Source organism: Synchiropus splendidus, chromosome 18 (genome assembly GCF_027744825.2).
Source record: "Synchiropus splendidus isolate RoL2022-P1 chromosome 18, RoL_Sspl_1.0, whole genome shotgun sequence".
NCBI classification, from domain to species: domain Eukaryota; kingdom Metazoa; phylum Chordata; class Actinopteri; order Syngnathiformes; family Callionymidae; genus Synchiropus; species Synchiropus splendidus.
The window spans coordinates 1,091,741-1,110,031 of NC_071351.1; the positions used below are offsets into that span (position 1 = coordinate 1,091,741).

The window sequence follows — 18,291 nt, forward strand, 5'->3', positions numbered from 1 at the left end:
TCCTCTTCCCTCCAGGAACAATGGTGATCTGGAGTAGAGAAAAATGAAGGTGAAGAGCAGCTCAACATTCCCGTAACTCTTGCACAGTACGACCTGTGATAGCACCAGCTGTACCAGTGCACCAGTAGCTGCTCTGATGGGTGTACTGGGTCAGGCAAACAAAAACCTGAAACTATTCCAATTAAAAACCTGCGGACGTCCAACCGTGAACATCGGTGAACCCACGGAGGTGAAAATGTAAATTCACCCAAAGATCAAGGAAATTCCTCACAGCTAAAATGTAAATTCTTTTGCTCGGTGGGTCCGACCATAACTCATTATCATTTTAATTAATGACGAATCTTAAGGGTTTGTGCTCAGGGGAAACCCCAAAGGATTCCAACCAAGTGAAAAAAACATGCTCACTGCACTTTTTGCAGTCGGCGAGTGACAGTTTTTTAATCAGTTGTTGCAGGAGAAGGTGGAAGATGGAGTAAATGCACGTTTGTTTGGAACGCTGTTCCCAAAAAGTCAGATAAAAGTGAGGGGAAAGTCAGGGAGGAGGTCGCAAATGAGCATCGCAGAGGGACAGCTCGGAGGATGGACGCTTAGTTTAGATGGTGGAAGAGGAGGACAACCAAAGAGGCTCACGGATGTTGTGTATGAAGACCATAGGTGTGACCTGGGTGGATGGAGAGAGTTTAAAGCCGCCCTCTTGTGCTTTTATCTTCAGTGTCAGCTAAATAAAACAGTCACTAAAACAGTCATTCACAAAGCAAAATAAATATAGCTGCTATACAAAACATTCCATTTCGGCAACTCCATTGGGACCGACGTCACCATGTCATATAATATAAAATATATATATATATAGAAAATGTGCAAAAGAAGTTCAGCAAAGTAGGGCTGCTCTCTCAAGTTGGAGTTTGGTTATTGTTGCTAGTGTTTTCAGAATACTGATTTTCAGATTCATCTCTTTTCAGTACGGTTTATATTGTTTCAGGAATTCAATTCTCAGCTTTACTTCCATTAGGCTGTGAAAGTCCCGTCGTATGATGGAGGTGAAAGGTGAGCCAAGGCTCCAACGTCTGTTACCTCTTATGGCTTCATTCTTTCCAGTGAATTCACCTTTTATCCATCTGGATTCAACCTTCATGGCCGTCTCTCCTCCAGTGGCGACCACTCCCTCTCCCACTCCAACTCTCCCTCCCCCCCCCCTCTCTTTCTCCCAGGCATGATTACAGGGTCTCTCTCTCCCAACGGCGTGGCGCGAATGAAAAATGGCTCCTTGGCTCCTCTTCCTCCTCACTGTGGCTATGAGTGCATGATGGCGATTTGGTCAGTGAAGGAGATAAATATCACGCTGCTGATGTGGAAGTATTCCGGTGCGGTGATAGATGCTGCGGAGGAGTGCGTCGATGGAATTCGGTAAATAGTTCATGAGCAGGGAGGAGAGAGGCAGTGAAGTCCCGGGAGGTGATATCGATGGAGACAACACCGAAGACAACAAAAGTCATCACGCCCAGCTCCACATGCTCCTGTGTCACACAGTTCTCATCAAATGAAAGAATGTCTCCAGCTTCCATTAAAAAACACAGCTGGAGTTTTAATTGAAGGAATGTCATGCTTCTCGACAAAAGTCAATAGTTCCCTTTTAATCCGCCCTTTCACTGTCCTGCACAGGGCTCAGATAGCTTTTCATTACAGAGGCTGATGTTGCCTCTGGGTCTTCTAAATTTGGGTAAACACGTGGAAGGTCTCAGCGTACGGTTTCAGAGACAGAAGTTGGACACAATTGAAACAAACCGCTGCTCCACCTGACCTCCCACTCTGGCCATCAACGCTTGATTCCAATTCGGCCGGCTCACTTCTTTTGTTGCTGCTGTATCAGCTGTTAGTGACTTATCGCCAGGCAGTGTGGTCTGTTGTGATGTGTGGACTTGTGAATGAATCAGATGCATCATTGAGTGAGCAGGTATTTTTGAATTTTTGTTGGGCACATGTAGGAAGGCACGGCCTGGGAACGGTTCAACTAGTCTTCAATGATATATAAGTAAATCAAATAATGCCGGTGCCTGACATTGAATTAAAAAAAAAGCATCTGCTGGCCGTGGTCGTAAGTGCAGGTGGATGTAAGTGGAGCAGGTGGTAAGTCGGATGTTACATGTATATGTCTTTGCATCGTAGCTATAGCAGAGATCCCCCACATGATATTGTGCATTGCTCCTCGCTGAGATCTTAGTTTTACCAAGTCAGCCACTAACTTCAGCCACGGTTAACGATTAGGTGCCTTGCTCAAGGGCACTGCAGCAATTGGTTTTATGGTCCGTCGGTGGGTGATAAACCCTCCCGGTTCCCGATCAATGTCCCGATCGATTGAGTGTCAGCTGGTATTTAAAAGATTACAGATTTGGATAAACACATGGTGATTATCATCTCCTGAGAAGTTCTCCTGAAATGAAAGCACACAAACAGGTGCGGCTGCTAAACCCGGTCTGAATAAGATGCAGAAAGGTCACCAGTTTTGGAGTCAATCTCCCAAAATCGATGGTGAAAGATAAGTGTATTTGACTATAATGAGGCCTTGCACTGGGCCAACAAGAGGCCCTTATGCTGATCAATACCCCATTATAATGAAGAGTGATGAAGTCTCGCTGCAGGTGGTGATGATGAGGAAGTCTTAACAAATCCAAGCCATCTTGTTTACCTCCCATAGACTCCCACATGTTGCCACTGATCCTGACTCGGTGAGAGCCAGCTCCTCCACGGAGCACTGCCAAATGATTTCCACTGTCTCTCACTCACTCGTTCATGTCGCCCCTCACTTAGCTGTGATCTCTGTCAGGCTCATGTGGCGAAGCCCACTTGGGGCACCAGTCCTTGCCAGGCCTGTAACTGCACACGCACGCCTTTATAATGAGGCGACGTGCAGCTGGCAGGCAGAGAATGGCGGAACTATCAAGATCAGTTTATCAACAAATCCTCCGACAATTAGAGAAAATGGTGAACTGGCAGACAGGAAGTGCTATCTCATCTCATTTGGGATTCTTCTCGTCTCTCTGTACTCATAAATACATCATCAACAACAAGATGAAATTAGCCTCCAGAGCTGGAGCGGACTGCTTTTGCTCTTTGCTTCACCAACATGAGCTTCTGCCAGAGGTGGGCAGGTAAATGTCCTGAAGGACCAGGCTATATATTGTGAGGGGGGCATCAAACCCGAAGGAAGGAGGGTAAGAGAAAATGTGTGACTATGAAATTATACCTTTAAAAATGCACACGTAGTGTTGGTTTGTGATGTTTTATTTAAGTTAAACCACATTCCATTTAAAGATTCTGGATGTGTCTCATATAGTTCAAAATCTACCTTCAATTCTGATGTATTTTAAGGGACAAGAAAATAGCCAACGGAAAAGACGAATAAAAATAATCGAATGAGAAAGTTATGTTTCAGTTGCATCATAATGAACAAAAAAACAACACAAGAATGTCAGCAACAACGACAGCGTCAGTTTTATAGTTGACTATAGTTGACTCCAGGAGGGCCACATAAACGCAGTCAAAGGGCCGGATTTGGCCTCCGGGCCGCACTTTGCCCAGCTCTGATGTGAGTGGAGCCGATATAGAAAAAAAGCCATAGGTATATTCAGAAAAAAAAGTACAAAATCCCACCCTTGATGAAGTGAGAATTTTTCTCCATCAAAGTTTGGGTTTATTGCCTTGGATATATAAACTGCATGGCCCACACATCTGTGTGAGTAAATGTGAATGTATAATTCCATCACCATTGGTGTCTGCTGGTGGAAGTATCCACCACCTTCCTCCTCTCTTCTTCCTGGTTCGGTGGCGACCCAATTCTTACTGCTAGCGTACGAGACCTCCTTACCCTGCTGGTGATCCAGATTTGGAGCGAGAGCTTCTTGTCTTTCCTAAAGCAAATGTTCAACAATGTGTATGGGTTAATGGGTAGGCACCACTGAAACACAATGTGTGTGGCAGAACAATAGAAGCAATCCTATTATTACACACACACACACACCTGCACGGAGTGGTCACAGCACACACTTGGTCTGCGTGGGAATTCCTGGCTGACCTATTTCAATGGCAGATGAAACGTAATGTGGCCACAAACGGGATGATAGATGATTGTGGTTATTGAGTGGGTATTGACTGGCACTAACACACACACACACACACACACACACACACCTAAAGCCTGCTGAGACCATGTAATGCATAGCAATCAGCCCTGAAACAAAGGGGGGAGGAGAAGTCGGAGTCGGGCGACTGTGAGCAGCCATGCAGGAGCTGTGTGAGTTTGGATGGATACGTGCTTGAACAAATGTGGTTTTGTGCCACCAACTGCCTACATTAACTTTGGAGATGATAAGCCCCGGATTGATTCCTAAAATTCCACCTGTTCCGCGGCCATATTTTCACTACACAGAGCAGCAGTGCCGTGAATATTAACTTTCATTTCAGGAGTTTCTCTCCACATCTGTGCCCCCCGCTGTGCGTGCACCTACAAATATTACATATGCTGAGTGTCTGGAGGCCTGCGCTCAGCTGCGCATTGAAGCGGAAATGAAAACTCTAATGCTGTAAAGTTTGACATTTGAAGAGGAAGAGTGGACCTAAGACGCAGGTGTGAGTGAATCATGGTGATTTTAAATCACATTTTGACAACCAAAGCCTCTCATGAGGAAGAACACATGTGGAACCAGATGCTTTTGCTCAAGGGTCAGTGGTTTCTAGCCATATCAGAGCCATCAACAGTAATAAGTCAGAGAAATCCAGGAGCTCCAGCAAGAGCACATTTAGAATAAACTCTCCAAATGATACACTCCATCACTCAACAGGACAAAATCCTTAACACCAGCAAAGTGGAGGGCCGAACAAAAGGTGCATTATTTTGCAAACTACCCATAAGTGACTTTGGGTCAGGAAATAACTATGAGGGTAACTATGATATTATGATACTGGCCTGAACACGACGCCTCTTACTTGTTCCCAGCACTAAAATTGCAAGCAAAATATGGGAAAATATATTCAACATTCAGTGCCATTTTTCAATTTCAATGATAAAAATCAATTTAAGAGTATTTATTCACTTGGAAACGACATCTGGCAGTCAGTGAAACAGAAAATAGTGGGACAAAACAAGCCGCTCACATGTTTTACCAGCAGCAGTGCGCAGTATATAAGTGAAGGCTCCACTCGTACCTGCCCTGACAGCTGGATGGGCATTTGCTGTAGATTATCTCGGCTTCTGCTTGTGTCTGTGTGTGTTGTTTTGTTTACGTGCCACAGGGAGCCATATGTTTAAATTGGCCAAAGTGGCTTTCTGCTGTTTTATGTGCAGCACGGAGCTGAGACAAAGCTCCAGAGACTCCCAGCGGATTTGTGCAGCTCTGATTTGCTGCACATTACACTCTGCCTGTGTTGGACTGTGACTAACAGAATGAGAGCATGGAGTTAACAGCCAAAACTGAACTGCTCCTCCAAGCTTCTCCACAATGCTCCCTTTGTATTTTGATGAACACGATCCATCCTTGTCTCCGCTTCCCTCTCATTAGCAAAAAGGCTGGAGTCACTCCCTGCGGCCGATCGACAGACAAGGAAACCTGAAGGTATTGTGCCATCGCTCACATTTACACAACTCTCTTCTACGACTGACTCTTTGTCCAGCCCTCGCCGGCTCCACACCCGCAGCGCCTCCTATCAGTCATCTTTAATAAGCTTCCTCTCCCATAAAGCCGGTGACAGATAGAGAATATTTTCTGACACCGTCGACGACACTGGCCATCGCCACTGATTTATCAGATGGATTAGATGTAGAGACCCTCTGAGCAAAGTCCCGGTCATTTCGAACGTTCATGTGCTCATTTATGGCCTCTCAGATAAAGGAAGGCTCCGACAGACACGTGTGTGTGTGTGCGAGCCCTTGCTATGAATTCAATCCCTTTAAAGGCTTTCTCACCTTATTTAAGATCAGCGTTACGGTTTTTATCCTCGTACAATAGACAATAGTACAATCTCATATAGACTAGTTTTCAATTTCACTCATTTCATCCTCCTATCCTAATCTTTTTCTTGCCTCCAGTTAACGCAAAAAAATCACTGAAATACGGCCCTTCTATTGCACTTCTCCAACATATATACATACTTTTTTATTTTCATGTCAAATAAACCACTGTTATTATTTTCTCATTGAAACAATTGAAAACCCATCATTCTTATTTTTATTTTTTTCCCGGACGTACTGGTTTGACATTAATAATCTCTTGGCAGCTCTGCTATTGTTCACCATGTAAAATAATTCACTTTTAAATATTTTTACTCGTTTTACTGTCGTGTCAGGTCAGAGGAAGAAGACCCTCACAACTCCCACTCGACAGACCACAGAACTCCCAAGAGCCGCTGCATCACAATGGACCGACCCGTAAAGGTCACAGAAGGAAAGGTACGTTACTTGAAACGCTGTATCAAAGGATACTGTCAGGTATATTCACAACATTGGATCACCTCTGTCTTCACTCTCCATCCTCGAGCAACAAGTAGAACAAAAAGGTGTAACCTGCACTCTTCTACCGTCCAGATCATCTTTTTTCTATCACATGCGTTTATTCCTGTGCTGCATCTCATCTTATCTTCCCTGATATCAGCTCTCTGTCATTCTCATCCTCCTTTATCTTGTCCTGCCAACCCCTCCTGAAATGACTTCCTTCATCACTTCCTTTCTAAGCTCTAATAGCGCCATTACGTCCCGCTCACTTCCTGCCGTGATGTCATTGACGCCTTCACTCTTTTCTGTCATGACAACAACGAGAAATAGAGATGATTAATTCCATATTGATGTTGTGTTTCTCCTCTAAAAATGTCTCGACCCCTCAGCGATACTGATGTGCAGCAGCAACGGAACCACCAGCAGCACCTCCATCTCCTCCTCCGTCGCCATGGTCGCCATCCCGGACTGCGTCGACAACGCCACGCAAACCGAAATCAGTTTCCAGCACATGGTGACGCTGGGTAGGAGCAGAGGTCACCACCATCACCACGACATGGCCGACGACTCCCCGCCACCCCCTCCGCCCACTCCTCCCGCCCCTCACCTCGTGGGACCCTACGGGATCAATGACTTGTATGTTCTGTCCTGTTTTATCAATTATTTCTGTCAGGGTAAGTGGCGAGTCTCCTTTTGATGGAGTTTGATCTGAACCCTGCAGCTGTGTGTTTGAGTACAACGACCCCAACGACTACTTCGACATCTCCAATCACGAGGTGGACCGACAGGAGGACCTGGAGTATGAGGTGAGGACCCTGCCGCGGGGAAAAAAAACAACAATTCAGTTTATTCCTATTGTTTATTCCTGATGAAAGAAATCTGCTGCCGGCCAACTGTGTTAAAAAAAACACACTGTTAATGATCCTCCGGCAGGACGCTGTTGAACTACACATGCAAAGCAGTTGTTTGGTTTCAGCCGAGCGAGGCTTCTCCCGCTTCATTGCTTTTGTCTTGTTTCCTGATACGGACGGCAGTTCAGTCATTAAAGGAAGCAGCTGAGCGGAACAACAAACTCCTCTCCCGCCCCAGAACCGCAGATTTTGTTATCTCATCATCATTTTCGCCTGCTGAATCCTCCCTGTCCGTGGTCACATCTAAATAACTTCCTTCCTCTTCTCCTGACATCGTCCTGTCAGCGCCGCTCTCGACATCATTCTTTCTTATCTTCTTATGAATCGAAATCTTACATTTTCATTTTAAATCTAAATCTTAAACGTAAGATTACAGAACAGATCCACCACCTTCACTAAACTGAGATTTAGATTTAACATTTTGATTTAGATTTAATATTTAGATTTAGAGTTTTAACACCAACACACACAGAGAGATGAAACACTGGGACATAACATTAAAGTGTCTCAAATGTAACAGATGTTTCTGTGAAAATATTGCCAAGACTTCTGCTAAATCAGGAAAAAAAAAACGGGTGTCTTCATTTTTACATTCACGCCCCATAGACACCTACTAAAAGCCAATGGCAAAATATTGAAGGTTCCTTTCTGCGCTGTTTTAGAGCGACAGTTGCAGGAAGAGTTTCCGTCCTCAAAGGAGCATTGTATTACTCAGCTGCAGCTGAAAAATACTTCTTTCATGATTCTCCCAAATATTCACAAGTCTGTCTACGTTTGCGTCTGCTTGCCAAAATAACACGTCGATGAGACGCTGGTTATTGCACAGGTGCGCTGTGTTCTGGCCATAATAAAAGGCCACTCTTGCTCTTTCTGGCGCAGCCATGTTTGAAATGTTTGTTGTCTCATCTGCGTTACATGGATTAAGTCATTATTTTGGTCTGTAATTAAATAATGACCTAGAATTGGTTCAGTTCCCAGTTTCACCAGTTTAGGCGGTGACTCTTTATGTTATATATACTGTCAGAGAATCAGCAGTCAACACGTGAATGAAGGCAACCCAGCCCATTTGAGGTCCCATAATGCACTACTACATTCAAAGCAAATCTGGGGATGTACTGCAGGATATCAACCTGCAGAAACTCAAAGGTCAATTCACCTTTCCCAGGAGGTGGAGCTCTACAAGTCCAGCCAGCAGGAGAAGCTGGGTCTGACTGTGTGCTACAGGACTGAGGACGAGGAGGATCTGGGGATCTACGTCGGAGAGGTGTGACCCTACTGTCTATCATTTCCACAGCACTTTTGACTTGTGTCAACTGACACCGCTTTTTTGAGTTTGGAGTGAATTTAAAGAGGCCACCTTTTGAGATGTAAAGTGACTTTACTATGTGGGCACTGGACCTATTGACCTAATCTAATAGTTGTTTTGCATGCTAAATTCAATGATCCAGCAAAACATTTGGTTTGTGTCTTCTCTGATGTGTCGTCGTCAAGGTGGATCCGAACAGCATAGCTGCCAAGAACGGGCGCATCCGGGAAGGAGACCGGATACTCCAGGTACTAAATGTTGACTGTCACTTCACAACTAAAGCAGCTGCTTAGTCTCTGCTTCAGAGAAGCTCTTTGGCTCTCGGTGGTGCGATGACTCCTCCATCCAGTTTGACTCCTTATGGAAGTCTTCGAACTCAGTGACGTCAGAATCTGCTCATTTGAATTCTATACAGCTGCCTCCACGTCTCTCAGCACCATCTGGTGAAATCCTCCAGAGGTTCTCATGTAGTTCAGGAGTGTGCATACCGAGCTTCAAATGAAGAATGTTCTACTCACTCCTCAAATTTTCTCCCTTGTGAAAATCTTTTGTATCATGTTCTCATCAAACCTCCACAAGTAGGTGCACTCCCACGTTTGCACACCGGAGAGAGTGAATCTATTCCTCCTCTCGTGACTCCCACTCTCATTATCCTCGGACCCTCCATCTGTCAGGAAAACACTGTCAGTGAAAAGTTGCAGTTGCATGGTGTGATGAGAATAGACTGGCATCGCCATGGTTACCTGGCAGGGGGTGAGAGAAGTCAGCGCAGGTTCCCATGACGGCTGTCACTACACAGAGGAAGGACACTTGCATGAATTCTCATTGGAGTATAAACGTGGCTGTTGCACACTGTCGCAAAAATGATCAGGTATTAGTTGTTAACTATTGATATCTGTTTCTGTATCCACAACCTTCTCCAGTCTCTGTAGGAACATCCTCGAAGCAAACTCCCTTATGAGCAGGTGCTGGTTTGTATTCTCCTCTCTGCGACAGATGAATGAATTGGGATGGTGAAAATAGTGTTGTTGGTGCTGATGAATGACCCTGAGAAGTTGTTGACCCCTGTAAAGTATGAGGGACCCAACGGACAGTGGAGCATAAGCATCCAGAATCATGAGTCTAATGACCTGGATAAACAGCCCTCAAACTTCACGGAAAGCTCCTCTGATTTTATTTATTTATGTGTATTATTAGGTTGATTTGGTTCGGGGGGGAAAGCACAATATGGCCCCTTTAAATAATATGGAGAGTGAAGTTCAACCAATTTAACAAAGCAGTGGGAGGCACTGTTCCATCTAAGCTGCGCGTGTTATGGTTCAAGACGCAGGGAGGGATCCAAGTGCAGTGACCAAAGGCACAGGAGGCTGCAGCGAGTCAAATACAATGATTTCACCAGAAAATACCAAAATATAAAACAAAAGGTGTCACCGAACCGGGAGAAAGTGAGGCCTTGAAAAGAGTTTACTGTTCCTTTTTATACACATGACAAACTCCTGTCTCTGCTGCAGATCAACGGAGTGGACATTCAGAATCGAGAAGAAGCAGTTGCCATTCTCACCAGAGAGGACAGCATCAACTTCTCTCTACTGCTGGCTCGACCTGACATTGAGGTGAGAAAGCAAAACATGCATCATTCTTTGTAATGTTTTGACCTCAACATAACATGCATCACATCTGTGAGCCTAATATTAAGGGCCAATCTTTTGGAATCATTTGGAGAAGCATGTTGCATGTTCTTCAACTGCTGCAGTGCATTTTGGGAGTGCTTGGAGTGTGACATGAATAATTGACCGTATGAAATGATCTCATTGTCCATTTCGAACATGGCCGCTCTATAGAGTCGATCCATAAAGGAGGAAATGAGGCCAGTCAGGAAGTCTGGCTTCATTACACGGTGCCTTTGACCTGGTAACAGAATTCTCCTCCACCAAAGAATGACTTTGAGAGGGTACATTTCTTCAGAGGTCAGTTTATTTGCTGCCTGCTGACCTAGATGAGGTGACAGAGCATGACAGAATGTTCTCTACTCAGCGTTCATTGAAAAGAAAAGTTTAGTTTTCTTCAATGTTTTTTTTTCCGGGTAAAAAGGTCTTCTAACATGGTTGATGACTCTTGACATGGTTTGCAGGTGTGTTCAAACACATGCAGACATGATGGATGCACCCACACACACGCACACACACAAGCATGATAAATGTCTCCGGTTTGACAGCGACTCCCAGAGTGTGTGTCCACTTCTGCTGACAGAGGAGGAACTGCATGACGGCATATTCATAGATGCCGGCTGTAACTGAGGCACAGCGGCAGATGAATGTGCGTGTCTCGCGCACACACGCGTGCGTCACTCAAAAGAATGAGCCATCACTCGGTCAGTATTCATGCGTGTCCGACCCTTCAGCCAGTCAGATCTTGGTGTAACGCTGAAGCTGGAGATGATGGATGTTTTATCCTCAAAGCAAATGAGAAAGTGATGGCAGACCAGTGTTGACAGCAGAAATAATTTGATTCTTTAAGAAAGAGGGTTTGACGGAGTGAAATAGCTCTTAGCTAAATGGTGTGTAGTCATATAAATTGGCTGCCATATTGCTGACCACAGGAGAATACTGCTAAGAAAGTAATTAATCGAACATGTTTAAGGAAGCTTCCCATTTTTTCCTCTCCATAGGAAGTAATGTGGCCATCCTTAGAAAGTGTTCTGGAACACCAGCAGCCGATGGAATAGTGAAATGCAGGGCAGCGTAGTCCGTCTTCTGTGGCCTCTTTCTGCGTCAAATGCATCATTCTGACACAAGAAGCTGCATGTGTGGGTTGAAAGACTTATTTGTTCCAGCAGGACCAACAACTGTTTAAAGTGAGAGAATCCCAGTTGAAAGCAAAATAATGAATGAAGGTAGAGGTGGTCAATAATAGATGTTGTGTTGTCGACCTTGGTGCTTTCTGCGCTGCTGTATTGTGTGTCCTCTGCACATGCTCATTAGGAACCCACTTCTCGTTCCACACGCTTATTCCCTCTTGTGCTATTGATTTTACATTGCGATGATGTCACACACAAACAGCGCGCTGTGCTCGGGGTTAGGGTAAGGGTTGGCCAAGGTCGAGCGGGGGTCAGCGTGATCTCAGAGGAGCTGTTTGACTGCTGAGGTGAGGATGGCTGGCTACGGTCCTTCTCGGGTCCAAGATCCGGACCTGCACTGGCTAAACACCGCCACCTTTGTGGTGATGATGATAACATTTGGGGGAGACTTTAAATCTGTTCAGTTCTAACAGATTTTGACTCAACTTAAAGCCATTGAATGGCATGACACAATTCTGCCCCCGGGCCTTGGGTTTGACACACCTGCCCTACAGTGATGGAATAGGTGGCTCTTGAAAAAGTATTAGAGTCTGTGTTTTCCTGGGCTGATCTCATCTCCCAAGCCTCCCAACTGAAGTGTAGCTCCACAGGGTCTCCTGCTGCTCTGGGTGATGCCTCACCAGAAGTCCATATTGATGATAAAAGTGGGGAATCTTGATGGTGAGATGGAGCACAGTGGGAAGTAGCTGGGGACATGAACAATGGCAAAGGAGTCACAACTGACAACCCTCATCTATCATGGGGTCAGTAGATCCTATAGTTAGGATGGCAGGGGCGGGACACTGACGTTGGTGACAGGATCGCTGGTCTCATCTGAACAATGAGGCGTATCATTACCGTCTGTTAAAGTGATGAGGAAGACTTCACATCCTACTGTCAAAAGTTTATTGTCCATCTTGAAAATCGAATGAGTTAAACATGAATACAAATCATGTGGTTCCAGAATGAAAACAACATTGATCCAGAGGAGGATGTGCTGTTAGAGGACTTCCACCAAAACCCTCGCTTGTCCCTCACCTCCTCTCGCATGTCCGGCTATTACCACCTCCATCCTGCAGGAGGATGTCCTCTGCATCCAGCAGATGGGGACGGAGGCAAAGATAGGATGGAGGTGGATGAAGAGGGGCTGGGCATCGATGGAAAGATTGTAGAGGACGGGTGTACAGTCGACGGCGAGTCACCGGTCCCGCTCCCACCTCTGCTGAATCTGGCTCCTCTGCTGTCGAACAGCCAGGAGCTGGACAGTGGAGTAGGCAAGACGGATGATAGCACCCGCTATGAGGATTTGACTGAGCATGACCTTCTTGGTGAGCAGACCAGCGCCTGCAACACCAACACCACCAACACCCCGGGCAGTGCCCGGAAGTTCAGGCCAGGACCCAGTCCCAGGTGAGATTCCAACTACACGGAAACGTTCAGCTCTCTAATCTCCTGTTCATCATCCAGACCCAGTCCTCGACCCAGCCCTGGACTTGGACCGAGCCCCCGGCCAAGCCCCAGCCCTGGCCGAGGTGACATCACCCCTCCATTCCTCCATTTTAGAGAGCTGCAGCTGAGCTCCGACTCCATCCCTGGACTGGACTGGGTGGCGGAAGGAGGGGTGGTCTACAACAACAACTATCACCATAAGGTACATGATAGTGGAGGCTTTTCTGACAGTCCTTACATCCAAGATATCACTGGCCTACTTTGGCTCTGGAGCGTCTTATGTAGTTTAATGCAGTGTTTTTCAACCGGGGTGCTGTGGAACACTAGTGGGAAAATGATCCAGCGTCACCTCATGTGTCCGGAGACAGAGGCGGCGATATGATGCCATGAAGTCATGACAGTGAGAAGGTGTTGAGGAGATGATCCCATGGACTGGCTGCCATTCTTTCTCTCCATGTGAAGAGAGAAAGAATCACTGTTGTTATGAAGCAAGTTCAGGCAGAGAAGCCAAGGATTTGTCTGGAAACTACAGTCACATCATGCAAAAGAGAAGTGATCCCATCCAAACAGTGATTTCAAGTCAGTCAACACATCAATGAACCATGATCTATTGAGCCATATTGCCGCCTCTTTCTGGACACATGGGAAACAAAGACATTTTCTGTTTCTGCAAACAGCCTGGCAACAGAACAGGCCAGAGTCAGTAGATACAGTGTGTCAGCACAAGTGTGCTCGGGCTAGAAAAAGGTGGAAAAACTCTGGGTTCATCTGTGGCAGAAAATAAACCTGCTCACCTCGCAGTACCCACAACTTACTTCAGACAATCAGCATGAATAACAGTATAAGGTCATTGACTTGTTCTGAATATTCCATGACATATACTGGAATTAATTAATCTTAATAACATGATATGGAAATCACTGCTGCTTATTATTACTTATGAATGAAACGTCTGCTCTCAACGGACGCAGAGGTCAAAGGTCAAGCAAGTGGATCTGAACATCAGCTGTTCTTGTTTCATGTGGGCAATATTGTTTGTCTTTGGAAACGTTTAATCGTGCCTTTCATAAACCATATTCATGTGTAATAATGGATTCATCTTGTCTGAATATTCACGTCTGACCTTTGACTCGCAGCACTACCATCACCACCACAGCCCGCTGACGATGATGATGATGATGCCTGGCCTGACAGAGGAAGAGTGCCAGCGCTATCAGGAGCTGCTGGAGATCAAGTGTCAGTATGAGAGACATGCGGCTCAGCGGCGTAGAGACATGGGCAGATGCCAGAGAGAGGACCAGAAGGAAGAGGAAGGAGAGGACGGAAGCCAAGACCATGGTGAGGATGGATCCGCTCAGTGCCTGGAGACCCTCAGCGAGCACGAGATGGCTCTGATCGACGAGGAGCTGCGACACCTGGAGTTCAAGTGCCGGAACATCCTCCGTGCGCAGAAGATGCAGCAGCTCCGGGAGAGATGTATGAAAGCCTGGATGATGGAGGAGGAGACGGTGGCTGCTGGGCGACAGGGCTCTAATGATGCAGGTAACCATGACAACCGTCAACATACCCACGAGCAATGACTAGCCAAGCAGGTGCCTGCATAACCATCTGGAGAGAGGCGTTTTTGAGCAGGTTGAATTATTTTCTCCTAGCTTTGGACGAAGATGCGGACGACGACCCTCATCACCATGAGCTGTCGGCGATCAATGAGCTGCCGGAGCGAGAGCGATCGGACGACAAGGACACGACGAGCGCCTACAACACTGGCGGGGAAAGCTGCCGGAGCACACCGCTGGTCAGCACCGAGCAGATCCCGGCTCCGCTGGACGAAGAGGACGAAGCAGGAAGACGACTCACGTCCCCACCTCCACTCTTCCCCCTCAGCCGCCTCCCGCCTCTGAACTCACCGCTCACACCTCGCCGGCACCGACAGGACAGAGACAGAGAGAGGCGCCATTCTAACCTCATGTGCTCCTTCTCGCCCAACACGACACGGAAGTACGAAACAGCCAACGGATCCAGATCCACTCCGTCCACTCCCTCCAAATTCAGGTAGCATTTTCATTCAAAACTTCCTCATATCTTGCAAAAGGTTTTCTAAAATTTTGAACGTCTTCCTCAGATCTCTGTCCAGAGAGTTGGGGTCATCCTCAATAAGGGGCGTGGCTGATGGGGGGCGTGGCTCCCGAACAGGTAAATAGCAAAAGGATAATCAAACGAAGGTTGAGAATTCTCAAGTAATTGTTATAAATGTCACTTCAATAATAATAACTGTGGCCAACAGAATGTGTTTTGTTATTTAAGATCTACATTTTGTGGTTGCATTGTTTCCATCTAGATGATGATTCTTAGTTCTAGTAGTAGTAGTAGTTATTACTTATTTATGTTACTTTGTATATTTTTATTTGTGTGTGTTTTTTCCCTCAATAAAGCCTCAGTTTAATTTTGTGGCTGATAAGTCGTGAGAAATGTGGAAAATTAAAACTCTAATCATATTTTCCAAATGATTTTATGCAGACCAACATTAACATTAACTCCACATCATCAAAGACCACCCGGGCAGTAAACGTACTCAGTCAATGTTATTTAATTGCCATTTTACTCAGTCTCCTGGGGAGTCAAAATGATCTCTTCGTAATGAATGGCAGAAATAAATCACAACGCTAATCCATTTGTAATTATTTATTTGGTTTTCTTCATCATTTCTGACACAGTCAGACAGCAGGACCCCCTCAGTACATTTTGATCTCAATGTTCCATCCGAATTTTTGTCGCTTGTTTTAATTTGTCTCGATGATAAGGGGAGCGGAGAAGGCGTCCCACAAGGTTCTGAACTTGAGCCGTTGTAATGCATGCATATTCGTTTTTATGAAGTTGCATATTGAACGTGAAATATTTCATGCCCTGGTAGGTGGCGTTATCTGCAGACCGGAAGGTGGCAGCGCAGAGTCCAGCCCATACTTCGCCCGGCGACACCACATGAGCCACCTGGAACGGTACCAGAGCTGCATCGCTCTGCCCTCAGAGGGGCTGGTGGACCCTCTGGATCGAGTGAGAGACAGAAGGAAGGGGGAGGTGGAGGAGAGGGTGTTGGCCAGCGGACCCGCCAGCCCCAGAAGTGTAAACAGCGCCCCCTGTGGGATAGAAGACAACCATCGGGCCTCACGGTTGGGACTGGCCTTACCGCTGGGGCTGTCGCAGTCTTCACCAACAGCGTCACCACAGCGCATGGAGTGGAAGGTGAACTAGAATTCGGAGACACCTCTCTTTCATTTCCATGCATCTTGAATGGAGATGATGAGCTGTGCAGAGTGAATACTGAGCTGCAAGAGTCTGACCTTTGTCTTGTCAGGTGAAGATTCGCAGTGATGGCACTCGCTATGTGGCCAAGCGTCCGGTCAGAGATCGTCTCCTGAAGGCCAGAGCCATGAAGATCAGAGAGGAGCGCAGCGGCATGACCACAGACGACGATGCTGCCAGCGAGATGAAACAGGTACATCTGATCCAAGTCACCCGAGGAAACAGCGAGGCACAGGACTGGAATGCTAATGAATGCCAACGGACACCTTCAGGGTCGATACTGGAGCAAGGAGGAGAGGAAGCAGCAGCTGCTGAGGGCCAGGGAGTACAGACGCAGGAGAGAGTTCATGATGCAGAGTCGGCTGGACTTCCTGAGGGGAGACAGGTGAGAGGCCACAGGAAGGCCCCAGTATTTACCCCACAGTCCAACTCACACCTATGTGACTTATGTTCGTGTCAACATCTGTTCAAATTTCAAGATGTGACCGGATTGAAAAAATGGCTTTCATTCCCAGAGATGCCATTTCATCGACAAACGAAGCCGAGGACCCGAGCTCCCAGGTCCATCCCTCCCACGGTTCCCCTGGCAGCAACAGCATCTTGTCACTGAGCCAAAAGAAAATCACCAAGAGGAGAAACCGCCGCATTTTGGACAACTGGTTCACCATCCAGGAACTGCTGGCTCACGGCTCCAGGTCGCCGGATGGAAAGAAAATATACAACCCTCTGCTGTCTGTCACCACAGTGTGACACAGGGACCACACTTTTCTCCAGACTCTCGTCTCAGGTTTGACTTGAGTGTCTCCACTTCTCCATTAATGTTGCTCTGAGAACTGAACTGAATCAGAGATGGTCAACTATGTGTCAGCTTCTGCTCTACATGTTTGGTCCAGTGGTATTTGCAACACAACTGTTTGAATGTTCATCTTTTTGAGGCCTACAATGTCATCTTGATTTTCTCTCAACCTTCAGTGTCTTAATAAAACAGCGACAAGTCTCCTTCAAGCGATGAAAGACGAGGAACGGGATGTACTTTTTTTGTGTTTTTGGAGCCATACAATCTGAATCTTCCTACTGAAACACACAAAGCAAAAATGATCTAACACACAAACTTGTTTTCTTCGCTTATGAATAGAAACCAATTGCAAATGCTCTGACTCTGAACTGAATTCAAATGTTGAGGGTCAAAAACATGAGCACACAAAAACTGAATTTTATTCATGGTGCCACAAAACGTTCATTGTCTGCAGCCCTGGTCCCTTAAATTGAACCACAAAATGACCCGAGAATAAGTCAACTGTAGTAACTTTCTAACTTTATGTATTGCCTTTCCTATATATACAATTACACTCTCAAAGCGTATACCTCTGCCAAGCAGCTCATTTCAACTCAACATTTCCACTGCATTCAAGTCGCACGGTGGAGCTTGTTTTCTTGAAAGAATCCATGGTCCAGCCAAAATGTGATGATGTGTTCATGTTAGTTTGACAACATCCTGGCAACTTGAATGTCACTTGTTTTCAAATGCAAATGTATTTTTTCACATTTTTCTGATCTTAATATCAAAAATTGTGTAGAAAAGTACAGTTCCATTATATTTCCTGGAGCAAGCCCATGTGAATTCATTAAAATAGCACACTTTTATAAGCATAAATGACAATAATATTGGAATTTAATGTCACCCTTCTCTTTGGGAGAAGCTTTGTACCTGTTTCAAAATATTAATATGCATTCTGCAGCGTCTGTATTACCTTTTTCAAAGTCTTTTGAAAACAACTATATTTATTGATGTTCTTGTGTGTTGTTCGTTCAACATTGTGTGTGTTTTTTGCACATAACCACAACAACTTTCGACTGATCAGAATGTAGGTTACACAGGAATCTGTCGGATGGGTCCAGGCTTGCATGGATTTAGCATCAGTCGATGGGAATTTAGAGGGGCGACGTGTATTAATCTAGACTGTCAAAAGACATTTGTAGTGTTGACAGATTGTGTACGAATTAA

The 18,291-nt window shown here is 45.8% G+C and overlaps 1 protein-coding gene across 2 annotated transcripts in view; it reads left to right on the forward strand.

Annotated features, from left to right (window-relative positions):
- The window catches only part of LOC128750064 (PDZ domain-containing protein 4-like), a 28,395-nt gene extending 10,104 nt beyond the window's left edge, over window positions 1-18,291 (forward strand). The window contains exons 3-18 of one of the 2 annotated variants that reach the window (XM_053850208.1): window positions 5,556-5,609; window positions 6,340-6,442; window positions 6,874-7,120; window positions 7,206-7,290; window positions 8,561-8,659; window positions 8,887-8,949; window positions 10,213-10,314; window positions 12,502-12,947; window positions 13,005-13,188; window positions 14,123-14,528; window positions 14,639-15,038; window positions 15,109-15,179; window positions 15,898-16,226; window positions 16,339-16,479; window positions 16,559-16,671; window positions 16,766-18,291. In XM_053850208.1, the coding sequence (XP_053706183.1) occupies window positions 5,556-5,609; window positions 6,340-6,442; window positions 6,874-7,120; window positions 7,206-7,290; window positions 8,561-8,659; window positions 8,887-8,949; window positions 10,213-10,314; window positions 12,502-12,947; window positions 13,005-13,188; window positions 14,123-14,528; window positions 14,639-15,038; window positions 15,109-15,179; window positions 15,898-16,226; window positions 16,339-16,479; window positions 16,559-16,671; window positions 16,766-17,036 (3,114 nt within the window). In that variant the 3' untranslated portion in view covers window positions 17,037-18,291. The remainder of the gene's footprint in view (window positions 1-5,555; window positions 5,610-6,339; window positions 6,443-6,873; window positions 7,121-7,205; window positions 7,291-8,560; window positions 8,660-8,886; window positions 8,950-10,212; window positions 10,315-12,501; window positions 12,948-13,004; window positions 13,189-14,122; window positions 14,529-14,638; window positions 15,039-15,108; window positions 15,180-15,897; window positions 16,227-16,338; window positions 16,480-16,558; window positions 16,672-16,765) is intronic. The other variant, XM_053850209.1, reaches the window with a different exon arrangement.